At 34.1% G+C, this 17,299-nt stretch overlaps 1 protein-coding gene across 2 annotated transcripts in view; it reads right to left on the bottom strand.

Annotated features, from left to right (window-relative positions):
* Positions 1 to 11,747, bottom strand: part of POF1B (POF1B actin binding protein) — a 114,574-nt gene extending 102,827 nt beyond the window's left edge. For both annotated transcript variants that reach the window (XM_077145754.1, XM_077145753.1), the window contains exons 1-2: positions 11,672 to 11,747; positions 11,214 to 11,537 (exon numbers count right to left, since the gene is read on the bottom strand). In XM_077145754.1, the coding sequence (XP_077001869.1) occupies positions 11,214 to 11,498 (285 nt within the window). In that variant the 5' untranslated portion in view covers positions 11,499 to 11,537; positions 11,672 to 11,747. The remainder of the gene's footprint in view (positions 1 to 11,213; positions 11,538 to 11,671) is intronic.
* Between the last annotated feature and the right edge of the window lie 5,552 nt (positions 11,748 to 17,299).

The following is a 17,299-nucleotide window of genomic DNA, read 5'->3' as shown; positions in this document are numbered from 1 at the left end:
CTACATCAGTGTTTAGTTTTCAGTGTTACTCATCTGCATATAGTTTATGTAAATTCTTCATGTTGAAATCATTAAATCCAAATAACACATTTGGGGCTTATGTTATCTATGCCTCCACATTCCTGATGACCAAATAATTAAAGACAGGGAAGAGCTTATCATGATACAGGAAAGAGTCCTGAACTTGGAGTCTAGTCCTAGTTCTACTACTACCCAGCTGTGTGATATTGGACAACACATGTCATCTCCCAATCTTCAGTTTCCTCATGTGTGAGTGGGTATGGGTAAAAAGTTCCTTTCTATCTCTGAAGTACTGTGAATCCAGGAAATAATTTCCAACTTATTTTTTTCCATCCAGACAAAACAATTTCAAATCCTTTTAACTTGTCAGTCTTGTTTTCTTTTGATGATGATGATGATGACAACTAACATCTGTTAAGAGATTCCTGTGTCAAACACTTAGATCATCTTATTTAACACCCAGAACAACCCCATGAGGAAAGCACTTGTACAAACCCATTTTACAAATGAGTAACTTAGACATAGGTCAGTTATCTAACTAGCCAAAGGCCACCCAGCTTATAAGTAGTAAGGATGCCTAGAATTCCAACTCAAGTAGCATGACTCCAGAATTCATGCCCTTACATCACTATATTTTGCCCATCTATAGCTTGCCTCGCTATATTTTCTACATTTTTCAAGTTAGGGAACATAATCTTTGAGTTAAGTTAGATTAGTGTTTATAATAGAGGGCTAGATATTTGTCTTTTTTTATTTTTTGTCAAAGACAATGTTTGGATGCCTGAAATAAGAGGCCCACTCAAAAGTGACTATATGGGAGATTGGTCCTAATTAAATAATTTAAGCTTCTAGAATTCCAACAAGGGTTATTTATAGAGTACATGATATATTTATACAGTGTGATCACAGGCCCTTAAACTCAGAAAACACCACATTTTTATGTACTACTCATATCATCTAAGCCCTTCAATTTTCCAGGAAGACCTTACTTTATCTAATTACATATTAAGGTATTAGTAATTTATTTATTTCTGTGGCTCAGATATATTAAATACAAAAACAATGAACTAATTGGGAACTTTTTTTTGGTAGAATTCTGGTGAGAAGTATTATTTATAAGTAAATGGTCTCCAGGCTGGTATAAAATCCAGGCCTGTTTTTCTGTACTGCTTCAAATAATGATTCTCAACTTTGGGAAAGTTATAACAGTCCTCCTCCTCCTCTTCCTCTAAAAAGTGCCATATGGTAATACCAATTTTAAGATCAGAGTAGACTGAAATTAATCTGTTTTGGGTGATAATTTCCCCAAAATGTAGTGAAATTATCAATACACTCTTGAGTTAGTTGTCCATTATCATAGGATACCTTAAATCAGAGCTAAGGAATTATGGTTTCCCTAGGGAATTCATTATTCTTGAACACGTATCTAATTTCCAACTGTTTGTTGAAATAGCTCTGTTTTTCAGAGTTAATAAATCTGATGAAGTGCAAATGGTCCCAATCTCTCAGTTATTTATTTCAGCGATAGTACTTTTGAGTAGCTCAGGGCAATGGAGAAAGAAGGGAAAGTAAATGCTAGAGAGGTGTTTTCCTTCTTTAGGTGTAAAGGAAACCTTAAAAATTTAGGATATTCCCTAAATGCCAGGATTATTTCAAGTCAAGACCTTGGAAATAAGAACAGGACCTATTTTTCTTCTCTAATGTATTTTTGATACTTTTCATTCTGATCATGTAACATTAGAATGGGAAAAATACAATAGGGATAATCATTGGATCTAAAACTAAAAAATAAAAAGATGTTTAAGCTGAAAACATTTTAGTACTGAACTAAGGCTGATTAAGGAGACAGCTGATGTAGGAGAAATAGTTTCAGGAGCTGGCTTCTAGAGCATTCATTAACCAGCTATGCTAACTTGAGTAAGTTATTTTGAGCTACTTGACACTCAGTTTCTTTGTACAATGGAAAAATAATATGTTATATATAGTCTTTATTTGTACACTGTACAATTTGTAAATGGAGATAGTAATAATTTTATTACTTGTATTTTAGGATTCTAGTAATGTATGTGAAAGAATTTTGAAAGATAAAAAGCATCATCTACTAATATAAGGTATTATTTTTACTGGATTGGTTTTATATGTGACTAAGCTATCAACTTGAACTTTGTTCAACATTTGTTATTCAGGGAGATTTAAAGGATATATAAAGTATCACCCTCATCCAAATCAAAATCAGGTAAGGGAGAAAAGTGATTATACATAACAATGAAGTAGACCATCATAAGAGCTATATGGGAGATCCAAGGCTGAGAGAGAATGTCAATCTGGGACAACTAAAAAATTCATCATAAGGCTACATTCGAGGAAAGTCTTGAAAAATTGGTAGGATTTCAGGATGTCTAGATTGGTAGGGATGGGGGATAAGGATCACTTTGGATATAAAAGCAGCCTGAACAAAAGGCATGACAGTGGAAAACTGAGGGCTTTATTTAGAGAACAATGCTTTTACATTTTGTGGAAACATGGACATTAGAACGTGAGTTACAAGAGGACGGCTTCTTGGGAGCATGTATTTGAGCACTTTGAAAGTCAGATTAAGGAATTCATAGACACTGAGTGTCATTAAAGGTTTTTGAGCAGAGGAGTGATTTTGGGTATTTGTAAGGAATTCAAGCAACTTTTTTAGAGAACAGATTTTTAGGTAATTAGGTTGCTGAAGATTTAAAAATAAGTTTATGAAGGAATCTATGCATCCAAGCTGAAGTCTTCATTAGGAGAGAAATGTTTGAGTATAAAATTATTTCCTTGGAAAGGTCTACTAGCTATGTTTTAGTGTGTGAATGGATATTGAACAGTAGTAGTTGTTTTATGACAGAATTAATGGACACATAAATAATATGTTAAGCTGGCTATAGGGAAACTGAGTAAAACTGAATAAATAAAAGCACTTCATCTATAGAGAATTTTAGCAGCTGGGGAGGTGGAGAAAGTATCCTTATAAGCAGATGAATAAGCAGTTTTGGGTTAATTAGGTTAAAGGAAATGTCACAACAAGATCCCAGGGAAATGATGTGATGACAGATCAGAATTTATCTTTAACTACATTTGCCATGACAAATAATGATAACTATTTCCCCATAGAAACAAAAATTGTAAACCAAATATAAGAAAATCAAATCAAGACATTTAATGGAGCTCTTGAACTAGAATTAAAAAACTAACTGACATTAAATAGCTTCCCTGTATTTATTTTCTGTTACTCACTTTTTAAAAAAAGACAATTTCTTTTAGTTTCCATTTTAATTCAAAGATCGCTAATAAAAGAGTGAAACCCACAAACCTGGCTGTCATATATCTTTAGTAAAGTCACTACTGATAGCTACATGCAGACATTTTTATAAGTCATAATCATAGAAAGAGAGAGAGAGAGAGAGAGAAAAGACTGACGCTTGATTTCCAGTTCCATTCTATTCTCCACAACATTTACAAAACAATGCCTGATTCACTTTTATGTTTTGATTAAAAAAACAAACAACTCAACCCTCAGGAAGTGTATAAATCCATGGTGGGTGGGGAGGAAGAAGCACAGAAATATTATACTGCTTGGTATTATAAGGCCTGTCTAGTCTTATAGTTGAATAATGTAAAGTGATACTAGCTCTAAAAGGAGATGTCTGAGGTGAAAGTGAGGATGCAATGGTATATTGAGGAGAGGATGAGAAGATGTAGGGTTGGAAAACTCTTGAAAAAGACTTTCTAGATGGATTTTGAGGGATGGATAAGGTTCATCCTGAATCTTATCTGATTGATATTGTCAAAGGAGGAAACAGAATGAACAAAGGTGGGGGTGGGATGGTGGCAAAATTCTCAGTTGTTTCAGGAACAGTGCAGTACAGTGTGCCTGGAATATAAGGTGGGAGGAGGTGGGTAGTAGGAAATGAGTGTAAAGGTAGGATGGGACTGTAAGGAGAGCCTTTGATGTCATCAAGGTGAAAAGTTTAAATTTAACTTTGTAACCTGGTTTTAAATGTTTTTGAAAAGATCCTAAATTATAAGTCAAACACCAATTTATTGCTGAAATTATAAATTTTACAATAAATAAAGCTGGATTTATTTCATCATAACATTCTGTCTGTTCTCCCTAACCATTTATGGGTCCTTGAGTAAGCTAAAAACTAATCAACTTATTACCCAGTACTTGAACCTTGCATAGTTTGATAAAAATATCAGTTAAATTTTTGAGAAAAATATTTTTAAAAAAGAATTCTGAACAGCAACAATAAAAAATCTGCCCGCTTAGAAAATAATGTAATAATTTTGAAGCAACAAAATGAGTATTTACATTATTTATTTATACTCTGGCTTGTGTCAAAACGATTTAGATGATTTATAATGGGAGTACATATAAGAAAATTATTATGATGTGTAAATATGAATCAGATATAAGAGGCTATATAACATAAATAAGAGTCAAATATGTAGACCAGGAAATATAGTGGTTACAAGCATGAACCTGGAACTAGAATACCAAATTTATATCCCAGCTCTACTACATGCTCCTGTATGAACTTTAGCAAACCACATACATGTCTGTGCCTCAGTGACCATCTTTAAAAATGGGAATTGTATTTGTACTTCACTTACTAAACTTCAGGGTCAATTCAGTAGGTTAAGGGTGGTAGGGGGAATTGCAGAGAGAGTATGAAACTCTGATCATATGCCCAAAAGAAAAGAAGATGCATTCTGATTGAGGGGGTTCATTTTTCTTCTTTTCTCTCTTCTTAACCATTTGTCCTGTCAAAAAGCTGGCTTCTGGGAAAAATTTTATAGATAAGTAGACAGACAGATTGATAGATAGTTACACACATATACGTAAATCCTTCATTCAACTCTCCTTTTAAAGATTTATGAATTTAATCATCCTTCTTCTGAAATACTCACATCAACCTTAGACTTTGAGAAGTTGTGGCTTCATTTTTCTGTTTCATGCCTAGGTACCCATCATAGCTGATCATGTAAATTGGCAACACTTTGTCACACATTTATACCACCATGAATTTCCTTGAATATAGTGGTCTTAAAGGTGTTTCTATATCTAAGTAATTGAATGGCTTCAATGTAGAGAGCTGCACTGTCCACTCAAACTCTCTTCAGCACATCTGTACTGCCCTATATGGTAGCCACTAGCCACGTATAGCTGTTGAGCACTCAAATGTGGCTAGAATGTGAATATTTAATTTTTATTTCACTTTAATTAATTTAAAATTAAATGGAAGCCACTACATGTTGCTAGTGGTTACCATACTGGAAGCACAGCTCTAGAAGAAACATTCAGAAGCAGAATGCAAACAAGCTTTAATGCTTGGTGTCACTTTACATTTAAAAAAAGGAAAAAGAAAAAGAGAACAATAAAAACTCCATCTCAAAATATTGAGGCTCATGTTCAAAGACTCTAAGAGCATGGGAATGTCAAAATTACTCTTCCAGAAGGGTACTCATGCCTAGAAATACATTCATCCTATTGCAGTCTTTTGATCACATATCTTGCGTTTTAGAAATTACTTTAGTGCTTTTCCTCATTAACCTTCCTTTGCTAGTAGAGCCCTAATAAAGTTTTCAAGCAAACGTGTTTACGTTATCTGTCCAGTGTCAAAGGAACGCTTACTTTATAGACCAATAATTTAGTTTTATTATCTTTATTTTGTTTGTGCAGATAGGGGCTTTTGTTGGTTGCATTTTTCTAAGTCAATAATACAAATAAAGGAAAGAAAAATACTTACTTAGTGCTAACTCTGCACCAGGCATTGTGCTGGATACCTTCACATAATATATCATTCAATATTCATGACAACTCAGAAGAATGGTATTATTACCACTGTACAAATGAGGTAACTGAGGCCCTGAGAGGTGAAGTGATTTATCTAAGGTAATACAGCATTTAATACTTACTTTGTACCAGGTACTATGCTATATGCATTTTAGACCATTTAGCAACACATTTCATTCTAAAAACAATCATATGAGTTAGATGTCATTATTGCCATATTTAACAGTTCATGCAACTGAGGCAAACACTTAAGAAATCCCCAAGTCAAGAGTTAAACTCAAAAGTGTAAAACCAAAGCCCATACGCTAAGATATTGTACTAAATTACTTCATAGTTCTGTTCTGCCAAAGTCTCCTTCATCACTGTGCATTTATTATTTGCTGTTCTCCCTGAGACAGCAAATGTAATGTTCTCTGTGATCTTTATGCAAAATCTGAGCTTCTTTTGTCAATTTCTATTGGCTTCTGTTTTCCTGTTGATAGCTATGGTTAAAGAGCTTAAGACCTTGGTGCAATAATATACAGGAGAGACTGATGGGAATGAAAATTAGGTAATGGAAAGACAGAGATCATTACATACATGGTATAGACTTTATGCTCTAAAGATTTGGAAGTTTGTTGAAATGAATCTGGGACTAATTTACATAGTCGAATTTGAATTTTAAAACTTTACATAAAATTAACATATAATGCAATCTTCTAAAAAGGAAAATCATTGGAACTTGTGGATGCTCCTGTCAGTCCTAATGACTAAGAGATTCATGAAATAATAATAGTGAGTTAGGAACAGCCTAGGATGAACAGTTTCAAAAGAGACAGTATCTTTAAAAGCCACCTGACATTTATGCTGACAGAATTTGCCAAGGTAAACTTCCATTTGAATAAATTCCCCAAATAGTATGGGAGATGCTTTTGTTAGAACCCTTCAAAGCCAATAATGTGGTTAAAGACCTGTCTTAGGTTATTGCTGAAATGCTGTTCTGAATTTTATACAGCAAAAAACATAAATTACAATGATCTCTTTTTTGATAAAACAAACACTCCCTTAATTTAGGATGAAATCTGTGATTTTGTCCTAATGTAACAAGAGGATAATTTTTAACTAGTTACCGTCTGCCTTTGTCCACAACCCAAAATCCTCATTTAAGAGGTTTATTTCTGGATTATTTCTCTCCTCTTCATAAAGGAAACTAGAAGATGGAGAAAAAAGAAAATACACAGTCCCTCTTCAATGCATATTTTCTGTCTTTAAGACCCATAAGTATATATGCATCATTACCTCTCTCGGGTAGCTGCTGGTGTGAAGAAAAAGTTGGCTCAGATACACTCGTTAAGAAAGATTTCACTTTTAAATGAAATTTAAAAGCGTGGCAAATCTTTTAAATGTTTTACCATGAATTGTCAAAAAATGAAATTTTGATCATGATAGTTCCCCTTCCTTCCTCTTGCCCCACTCCTTTGCCATGCACACACAATGACAGCTTGTGAGTCTCACTGACTAAAAACAGGTTTAACAATTTACCAGCCCTCCTTTAAATAAGAGACAATTGGCACGGGCATTTTCACCCAGCAATTAGTTGCGCTAACAATTTCTATAGCTTCATTTAATTGTGGGCATAAAAGAGATGACCAAAACCGAAAACAGGGTCCTCTTTATCTCATGACCTCATACCATTTTCAGGTAACCTACTTCCTTGAATAATCATTCACTTTAGTGACCACACCCCTGAAGAACTATTTATTGAAGCAACACACACCTTCTAACAGAATAGGGAAGTTTTTTAATAGTGTATAGAAATCCTGACACAATGAGGGAATTTTTGTAATTTTTGCAACCAAAGTAAACAGGTAAGAAATCATGTAAACAAAGGGAAAGCTTGCTTGACTAATTATCCATAGCAGAGGCCATTCATAAACATACCTTCTCCCCTCGGATGCTCTCCAGGGTTGAATTTGGGTGCAAATTTAATATTCGAAAGAAAGGTAACCCTCATAAAACATACATGGAAAGATCCCTTCTTGTACTTTATTTAATAAAATACTGGTGGCCAAAACACAAAATAATCTTTCAAAATAAAATTTAGATGGACGTATGGGACACCTACAGACCAGGCACATTGTGTCTGTCCTGAAAGTGGATAAGCAAATGTCATTTATTCAGATGACAACAGTGCTTCCTACATAATAGCATGCTAAAAATATCTATGCAGTGAATGGATGGTATTGAAAAATATTTAATTTGGTCCATTTCTCCCATGCACAAAGGCCCCTCCATATACGTGGAAATGTCTTGAACTTCATGAAAAGCTAAATTGATGGAAGGGAAAAATACAAGTACAATGAATAATTCACAGTAATACTATTCATATAAGGCAATATTTCATTTTGAGTCAGTAGTGGTAGGTTAATATTTAAGCTTTTTAAAAAGTTGCTTTGTAAGTTCTTTCTTTTGTTTTAAGTAGCTTCTAGAACGCCATTCATTTAGAAGGCCACATTCAGTTCTAAAATGTATTTTATGACCTAGATTACACCTGCATTTGATTATACCTGTTGATATTGATAAACCCAGTCATTTTAATTCTACCATTAACTTAGACAGCTGGTTTCTACACTTAATTTTCTCTGAGAAATATCCTATCAAGCAGATAAAACAAAGAACAAAAATTGTAAAATAATTATAGACAAGAAACAAAGCAACATTAATTATCTGGAGAAATTTTAAATGTTTATGTCTATAAATACCATTTTAGTGCAACAGACTGCAATGGGAGAAAAACATGTACTAAGGAGCCAAAAATATAAAATACTAAGGTGCTGCAAAAAGCACCATTTTTGGTTAAATGTAAAATACCTACTACATGAGCGAAAATTTAAGATTCAGGAGGCAAAGCAGAGTGGCATCATCAATTTTGTTTTCTCAAAGGAAGCATAATTTGCTATGGCCATTAAATTTATATCAAAATCTCACAAATTCTCTCAACATCATCCAAACACCAAAATGCTAAAAAAAAAAAAAAAGGTAAAAGTTTAATTGAATTCACGACGACTAAGTCATACTAACATAATATCCATTTTCCTAGCTGCCACAGTCACAAACTCTGACATAAGAATAACTGCTACCTACCAAGTCAAAATGTCTCTGAAACTTAAGTGGAGACTTTATTAGAACATAAAGTGAAAAAAGTTTTTGAATATTATGTACTGTTTGCTCATTCTTGGTATGGAACATAATAATGCTGCCACCACATTTTACCTATTTGTTCAACTTGAAGGTAATTCCAAATTGCATTTAGGCACTACTTTACACAATACCATCCTATCAGTAAACAAGGAGAAAGGAAAATTGAAGCATTTCCTAGTTACATTCTTTTTGGCAGCTGATTTAAAGGTCACTTGCCAAATTCTCTTTTAGTGGATTTTAAATGTCCTTTCATATCCACCTCAGTTTGAAATTTTATAGTCAAAATTTCCCTCTTCTCCTTACACTAAGAGACTGGTACATCTCTCTTTTTTTTTTTTTCATCCTTCCTCATAGCTGGAATCTCACCAGCCTTATCCTGACCCCAGCCTGTACTTTTCTCTCTTACTTCAATCATAAAGAAATTCACACCTCACAACATCCTTTATTCTAATATCTTATTCCAGTTTCTGTGGCCAAACTTACTGTCCCTAAGGTTCATTATAAATTCTTTTGCTGGGAACTATGTTTCAGGATTGAAATAGTCCTATAAGGATCACTTTGGCAAATATCAGGTGGAAATAAAAAAAAGTCTTGAAAGAAAGTTGAGCCACTTCAGTCCTGGTATTATTAAAAGGGAAAGTTCAACCAAGGAGTGCGGTTCCCTAAAAGTTTGGTAAACAGTAGTTATAATTTGCCAAATTTCAGCTCTAATACTTACATATTTTTAGCTTTCTTTAACCAACAAGTTGACAAAAAAAGAGACTAACTATGTTCAAATAACTATGGTAAACAGGGTTATTTTAGCGTGCCTATGATAATAGTAATTGTTGTTTTCAGCCTCCACATTATTGGAATGGAACAAAGATGACACATACATCGTTGTACATTAATAACCTAGTATTGAATTTGGGGATAAACATTTTCATTATTTTTAACACTTATACAAATTATTAATTTTGACTTTCATATTTTTCTTCCCTTTGACCTCAACATAGGTGGGGTTTTTCTAACCAGGAAATAATTGACAGTAAATCCTGGAATGATTCTTTCATATTTTATTTTTCTCCAACTACTCTAGGAGTGAAATAAAAGAGCAACATTTTGGCCTTTGGAATTGGCCAAAATTTGGTCAATTTGGCCTATAGCCTTACAAAATTCTTTAATAGGCAGTTGCATTCTATACTTTAGAGACAACACTTTATATCCTACTCTACATTTGTGGGATTGGGGAAAAGAATCTATATTATTCCAGATTAGTTTTCCAGATTGATAATACAGGATAATATTCATTCCAGTATTGCTTCATGAGTTCTTCACAGCACAAATTGTATCTTGGAAACATAATTTCATTTGAGATAGAAGTTTCCACAAAGCTTAAGGTCATGCAAATTTAATGTAAAGAGAGTCAAGGTATGAAAATAGATATAGAGCTGTTCATTTTACATACTCTTGTTCCTTTTCATTTATTGGCAAGGTAATTAGTATAGATATTGGTGTAAAAATAACTCTTTTAAAAAAGAAATCTATTTCAATTAAAGGGTGCTTATAGTTCAATTTATTAGCTTTCATATAACGATTACTTACATCTCACCTTCCTCAATTCTACATCCACTCTTCCTACTAATATTCCATGAAGTATTCACCTTGGCTATACAAGAATCAATGTGTCATTTCAGAAGATGAAACATATATATATGCCAAATCAAATAGACATTTGTACCTGTCACTTATTCTGGCGCAGCATACTATACAATTTTCTGAACACAAATAATTGCTAGTAACTCCATACATGCCATTATTCCTACAACACTATATTTGATACAAAAAAAACCCTGTTTGCTTCTGATGTGAATTGAATCAGTATAAGTTTGTTCTGGAACAAATACTGTATTCAAGTCAAGGATTTCTTTGTGGTGGGGCAAAAGAATGACTTGAATCAGATCTTCTAACTAAATGCAACAAGAAATGAGTCCTCCTATGCTCTGCTTAGATTATGAAAAATCACTGGAACTGGTAAACAAACAACCATAGACAATAATAAAAGAAAGGACAGCCAACATAATATAAAGGTGCAATCCCCGAAAAGGTAACATCCTGATGTACATAGGTAGACAAGTAGAAAGGAAGAGGGGAACTGAGGTTCAAGATTTCCCTTTTCCACAACCATGACATATCTTTGTGGTACCTGGGAATGGTCGCTCCAAACCAAATTTTGGTAGGAGGAGGTGGTTTTGAGAGGGGAGAGCACTTCCTGAGAGCTGATGGGGTCCAAGGCCTGCACCACCTTGTTCATGGGCCCACTGTAGGTCCTCACTCGCTCATACACTACATTTTTCTCTGAAGGCTGCTGGGACTGACTTGATTGATGATAGAAAGGGTAATGCTGGGGCTCACACAGCAGTACTTCTGGGGGTTGCTGGGTGCCGCAGCCACTGCTGCTGGTCTCACTTCTATAGCTTGAGCTCATCATCTTCTCAGTGGTCAGCAAGTGACTTTCCAGACTTTCTTCCTAAGGAACAAACAGAAAGAGATAATAAAAGAAAGGGAGTAGGTAGGAAGAAAAGCAGGCAAGCAGGCACATGTGTAGAAGCCATTCGCCAGCCATCCCTGCTTGTAGTGGTGCCAGGGAAAGATGAGAATTACCTGAGCAGCAGCAGAAGCAGATCTGGCAGCTACAGAGGAGGCAGCAAAGTACTTGAGCTCAAATGGAAAGTGGAGCCACCCTGTGAAATTGCTCCAGGAAATGGTACTGACACGCCCCTAAGGGGAGAACTCACTGGGCAGGTTTATCTGCCAAGAGAGGCAGTGCCTTGCCACCAAGATAGCTACCCAGCTACCCAGTAACTAAAGGATTCTGGAAAGTTCAGAAATGCGATATTCAGGGCTGAAGCCAGAGCTTCCAAGCCACGGGTTGGGAAATTCACTTGAACTCTAAATAGGTAGACAAAATCATACTCATGCCAAAACTTACTAGAGAAAAAGAAGTTACTAACTTCACGTGATAGTGGCTTTCCCACAGATCCCAGTCTTAACAAAAGTTAGTTACAAACATAAGTATTAACATTCCAGGATCTCAGACTAAAATAAGAGGTATTAACCTGTTGACACACTAATTTCATAGATAAATTTGCATCTTTGCAAAACCTAGTGGGTAATTGCAGTTAGGGAGAATGTTGTGGGGTCTTCTTCTAACACGCTTCTGACTTACAGACCTGTTTATCGGCTCTCGGCCTAGTATGCCTTTTCAGTGTATGTTGAGAGAGATTTGTCTAAATGATTGAATTGCTGTCTATAAATGGAGGGGAGTCGAGAAGAAAAAAGAACCATAACCATTTCATAAGTGCTTTATATTTTAGCATTTATATTTATTGTTTGGCATTTTGCATAAGAATTTACCCTGACTATATTTGTGCCTTGGAAACACTGTGAGTTTGATTGCCTTTTTAAATTGAATTGTTAAGCGGTCTGTAAGTTCTGAAAGATACCTTACATGACACAATGAGTTTTAAATGTTCTCAGCAATTACAATTACAACTACTTGAAATTCCAATTATACTGCCCATCAAATTCTGTCTTTCAATACACTTCAGCATATCTGAATTTCAGTATACCGAGGGTGTCTTCAGAAAACCTGTGTCTTCCTGATGTGTGTATGCACTATAGGACAAAGCACGCCACCACCATTCTGACGAGGCGGAGAATGTCATCCAGCTGGCTAAGCCAGCTTTTTTTCTGCTGAGTGAAAAAGAATAATAATTTACTATGTACTTACTATGTGTCAGGTTCTGTGGAAAGAGATTTAAGTGGATTCGCTCATCTTCACAACAACTTTATGAAAGCTTATAGGTTAGGAACTAAGAGGCAGACACAGAGAATTTGAAAAAATTTTCCAAAGTTGCATATCTGGTAAATGACGCTTCTGGGATTTGTACTAAGAGAGAGTCATTCTATAGTCTAAGCCCTATTTATTATATAATACTGCCAGATAAATTTTAAAATTATGTTTCTAACATCTGGTTATAAATATTCTAGGTGAGAAATCAAAATATACTTCAGAAATACTAGCTTGTAGATGAGTTAAAAGGAATTTGGGGATTTTTTTGTGGGGAAGGGATTACAAACACTATGAATGTGATTGACACCACTGAGTTGTGTATTTGAATGTAGTTAAAGGAAATTTTAGGTATATATGCTACTAAAAGAAAACTTTAAAAATAACAACATAGGACTGTATAACACAAACAGTGAACCATAATGTAAACTATGGAATATGGTTAATAGTGCAATTATAATATCATCATTTCATTAATTGTAATGAAGTTATCACACCAATGCAAAGTGTTAATAATAGAAGAGGATTATATGGGAACACCGAATTTTTTTTTGCATAATTTTCTGTAAATTATCACTTCTCTAATAAAACTATATAAATGCAAAAATCAACTTTAAAAACTTTAAGATAATTTGCTGTATATTTTTATTTATATTTGCACACCATAAGAGAATCTTTAATATATCATTCTTGTTCATTTTAATGCTGTTCCTCAAGAATCAATGAAAATTTCATTAGGAATGTGTGTCCTGACAAACAGCCCAGTAAAACATCAGATCAGCAACTCACTAATATCATTAGCAATATCATTTTGAAGAAGCTTCATGTGTTAACAGGAAATGGGTGTTAAGCAGGGTTATCTAGTCAGCTTTGATTGTTGAAAACTGAATTCAAAACAACACATTACACACATGCACACACACTCAGTTGATGTCTAACAGCAAAGAGCTGGCTGACTTAATAAATAAAGAGATGAAGAATAAAAATTCCTTCACTCATAAAATAGTGATCATAACTGCCCTCCATATTTCTTGTATATATGGTATTTTGAGCAACCACCATGACATTTAGGCTGTAATTAATATGTGAAACTGACACCCTCATCCAATCCCTGAGTCTCATATATCTTTGCTCCCCATCACAGGGTATAAGGGAGAGAAAGCAGGGAACTCAGGGATAGTATACAAGAGGTAAGAGTAGACATTATCTGACAAACAAACCACATCTATCTAGCAAATAGATGTTGATCACCCTTGTTCACTTTAAAGAGGTTTATCAATCATTCACACTAAAATTCTGTTCCTTCTCTGAGTATTTACTTTCTCCTTGAATGATATGCATTTCCAATTGTTTTATTTCTCCTTTAAGAGTATGATGGTGATATTTTCTAATTCACTTTTTAACTTGATTTCATGATTATTTATTATTTATTTAATTTTATTTTGTTGAGATATATTCACACACCATACAATCCATCCAAAGTGTACAATCAATGGCTCATAGTATCATCACATGGTTATGCATTCATCACCATAATCAAATTTAGAACATTTTCATTATTCAAAAAAAGAGATACAAATAACAAAGAAAACCCAAAACATTCCATATCCCTCATACCCTCTTATTATTGACATTTAGCATTGGTGTTGCACCTTATTGCAACTGATGAAAGGGTATTAAAATATTACTGTTAACTACAGTCCATAGTTTACATTAGATCTATTTTTCCCATATGCCAGTATATTATTAACACCTTGTATCAGTGTCATACATTTGTTATAATTAATGAAAGAACATTCTTATGTTTGTACTATTAATCACAATTCATCACCACAGCAGGCTTCACTGTCTTATACAGCCCGTGTTTTATATTCTAACTTTCTTTCTAGTAACACACATGACCGCAAATTTCCCATTTCAACTACATTCACAAACATAATTCACTGCTGCTAATTACACTCCCAATAACATGCTACCATCATCACTATCAATTTCCAAGCATTTACAATAAACATAAATAAAAATTCTGCACAAATTAAACATTGGATCCCCATTCTCTACACCATACTACCCCTGGTAGCTTCTCTTCTAGATTTTAACTCTATGAACTTCATTTTTATAAATAGTTCATATAAGTGAAATCATACACTATTTGTCCTCTTGTGTCTGGCTTATTTCACTCAACATAATGTCCTTAAGTTTCATCCATATTGTCCCATACATCAGGACTTCATTCCTCCTTACAGCTGAATAATAATCCGATGTGTATGCATGTGTGTATATGTGTGTGTGTGTGTGTATAGCACATTTTGTGTATGCACGCATTTGGGTTGCTTCCATCATTTGCCGATTCTGAATAATGCTGCCATGAACATCAATGTGCAAATGTCTGTTCCAGTCCCTGCTTTCAGTTCTTCTGGGTATATACCTAATAGTGGGATTGTCGGATTATATGGCAATTCTATATTTAGGTTCATAAGAAACCATCTTCCACAGCAGCTGCACCACTTTATATTCCTATCAGAAGTGAATGAGTGTTCCTATTTCTCCACATCCTCTCCAACACTTGTCGTTTTCTATTTTTTTTTAAATTATGGTCATTCTAGCAGGTGTGAAATTATATCTCATTGTGGTTTGGATTTGCATTTACCTATTAGCTAGTGATGTTGAGCTTATATTCATGTGTTTTTTAACCTTTAATACATCCTCTTTGGAGAAATGCCTATTTAAGTCTTTTACTCATTTTTTTTTATTGAGTTATTTGCCTTTTAACTTTGAGCTGTAGGATTTCTTTATATATTCTGGCTATTAAACCCTTATCAGATATGTGGTTTCCAAATATGTTCCATTGAGTAGCTTGCCTTTCCACTTTCTTAACCATGTCCTCTGATGCACTAAAGTTTTTAATTTTGAAGAGATCTGTAGGTGTTAAGTCTAAGAAAGCATTGTTTACCAAAGATCTTAAAGATGCTTGCCTACATTTTCTACTAGGAGTTTAAACTCCTGGCTCTTATATTCTGAGCTTTGATTGATTTTGATTTAATGATTGTATAAGGTGTGAGGTAAGGGTCCTCTTTTACTGTTTTGAATATGGCTATCCAATTCTCCAAGAACAACTTGTTGAAGAGACTGTTTCGTCCTCTTTAAGTTAACTTGGTAGTCTTATAGGACATCAATTGATCATAGATGTGACTGTCTATTTCAGTACTCTCAATAAGATTCCATTGATCAGTACATCTATCTTTAAGCCATTATCACGCTGTTAGGGCTACTGTAGCTTTGTAATACAGTTTAAAGTGAAATGTGAGTCCTCCAACTTTGTTCTACTTTTTCAAGGTTTTATTTTTGCTATTCAGGGTCCCTTACCCTTCCAAATAAATTTTATGACTGGCTTTTTCATTTCTGAAAAGTAGGGATTTTGATTGGAATTGCACTGAATCTGTAAATCAATTCTGGTAGAATTGACATCATAATGATATTTAGTCTTCTGATCTATGAGGACAGAATGTCCTTCCATTTATTTGGTCTTTTCTGTTTTCTTTTTAGCAGAGTTCTGTAGTTTTCTGTGTACAACTCCTTTATATCCTTGGTTAAATTTATTCTTATATATTTGATTCCTTTAGTTCCTATTATAATATGAATGTATTCCTTGATTTCCTCTTCAGATTACTCATTACTAGTGTATAAAACCTTACTGATTTTTGCATGTCAATTTTGTATCCCACCATTTTGATGAACTAGTTTATTGGCTGTAGTAGCTTTGTTGTAGAATTTTCAGGACTTTCTAAACATAGGATTATGTCATGTTCAAATAGTTAAAGTTCTACTTCTTCCTTTTCAATTTGGATGCCTTTATTTCTTTTTCTTTGCCTAATTGCTCTAGCTAGAACTTCTAGTACAATGTTGACTCAAGTGGTGACAGTGGGCATCCTTGTCTTGTTCCAGAAATTAAAGGGAAAGCTTTCAATCTTTCACCATTGAGTACTATGTTAACTTTGGGTTTTTTATATATACCTTTTATCATGTTGAGGACATTTCCTTCTATTCTTATTTTTGAAGTGTTTTTATCAAGAAAGAAGGCTAGAGTTTGTCAAATGTATTTTGAGATGGTCATGTGTTTTTTCTTCTTCAATTTGTTAATATGGTATGTTACATTAATTGATTATCTTGTGTTGAACCACTCTTGCATATCTGGGATAAAACCCACTTGGTCACTGTGTATAATTATTTTAATGTGTGGTTTGATTCGATTTAGAAATATTTTGTTGGGAATTTTTGCATCTATATTTATTAGGATAATTGGTCTTTAATCTTCTCTTCTTGTAGTAGCTTTATTTAGCATTTGTATTAGGGTGATGCTGGCTCTATAGAATGAGTTAGGTAATTGTTTCTGTTTGCCATAGCTACTGGAATGCAATATACAGAAATGGATTGACTTT

This window comes from Tamandua tetradactyla, chromosome X (genome assembly GCF_023851605.1).
Source record: "Tamandua tetradactyla isolate mTamTet1 chromosome X, mTamTet1.pri, whole genome shotgun sequence".
Lineage (NCBI taxonomy): Eukaryota > Metazoa > Chordata > Mammalia > Pilosa > Myrmecophagidae > Tamandua > Tamandua tetradactyla.
Note: the sequence above shows the minus strand (reverse complement) of the source record. Positions and strands in the feature narration are given on the sequence as shown.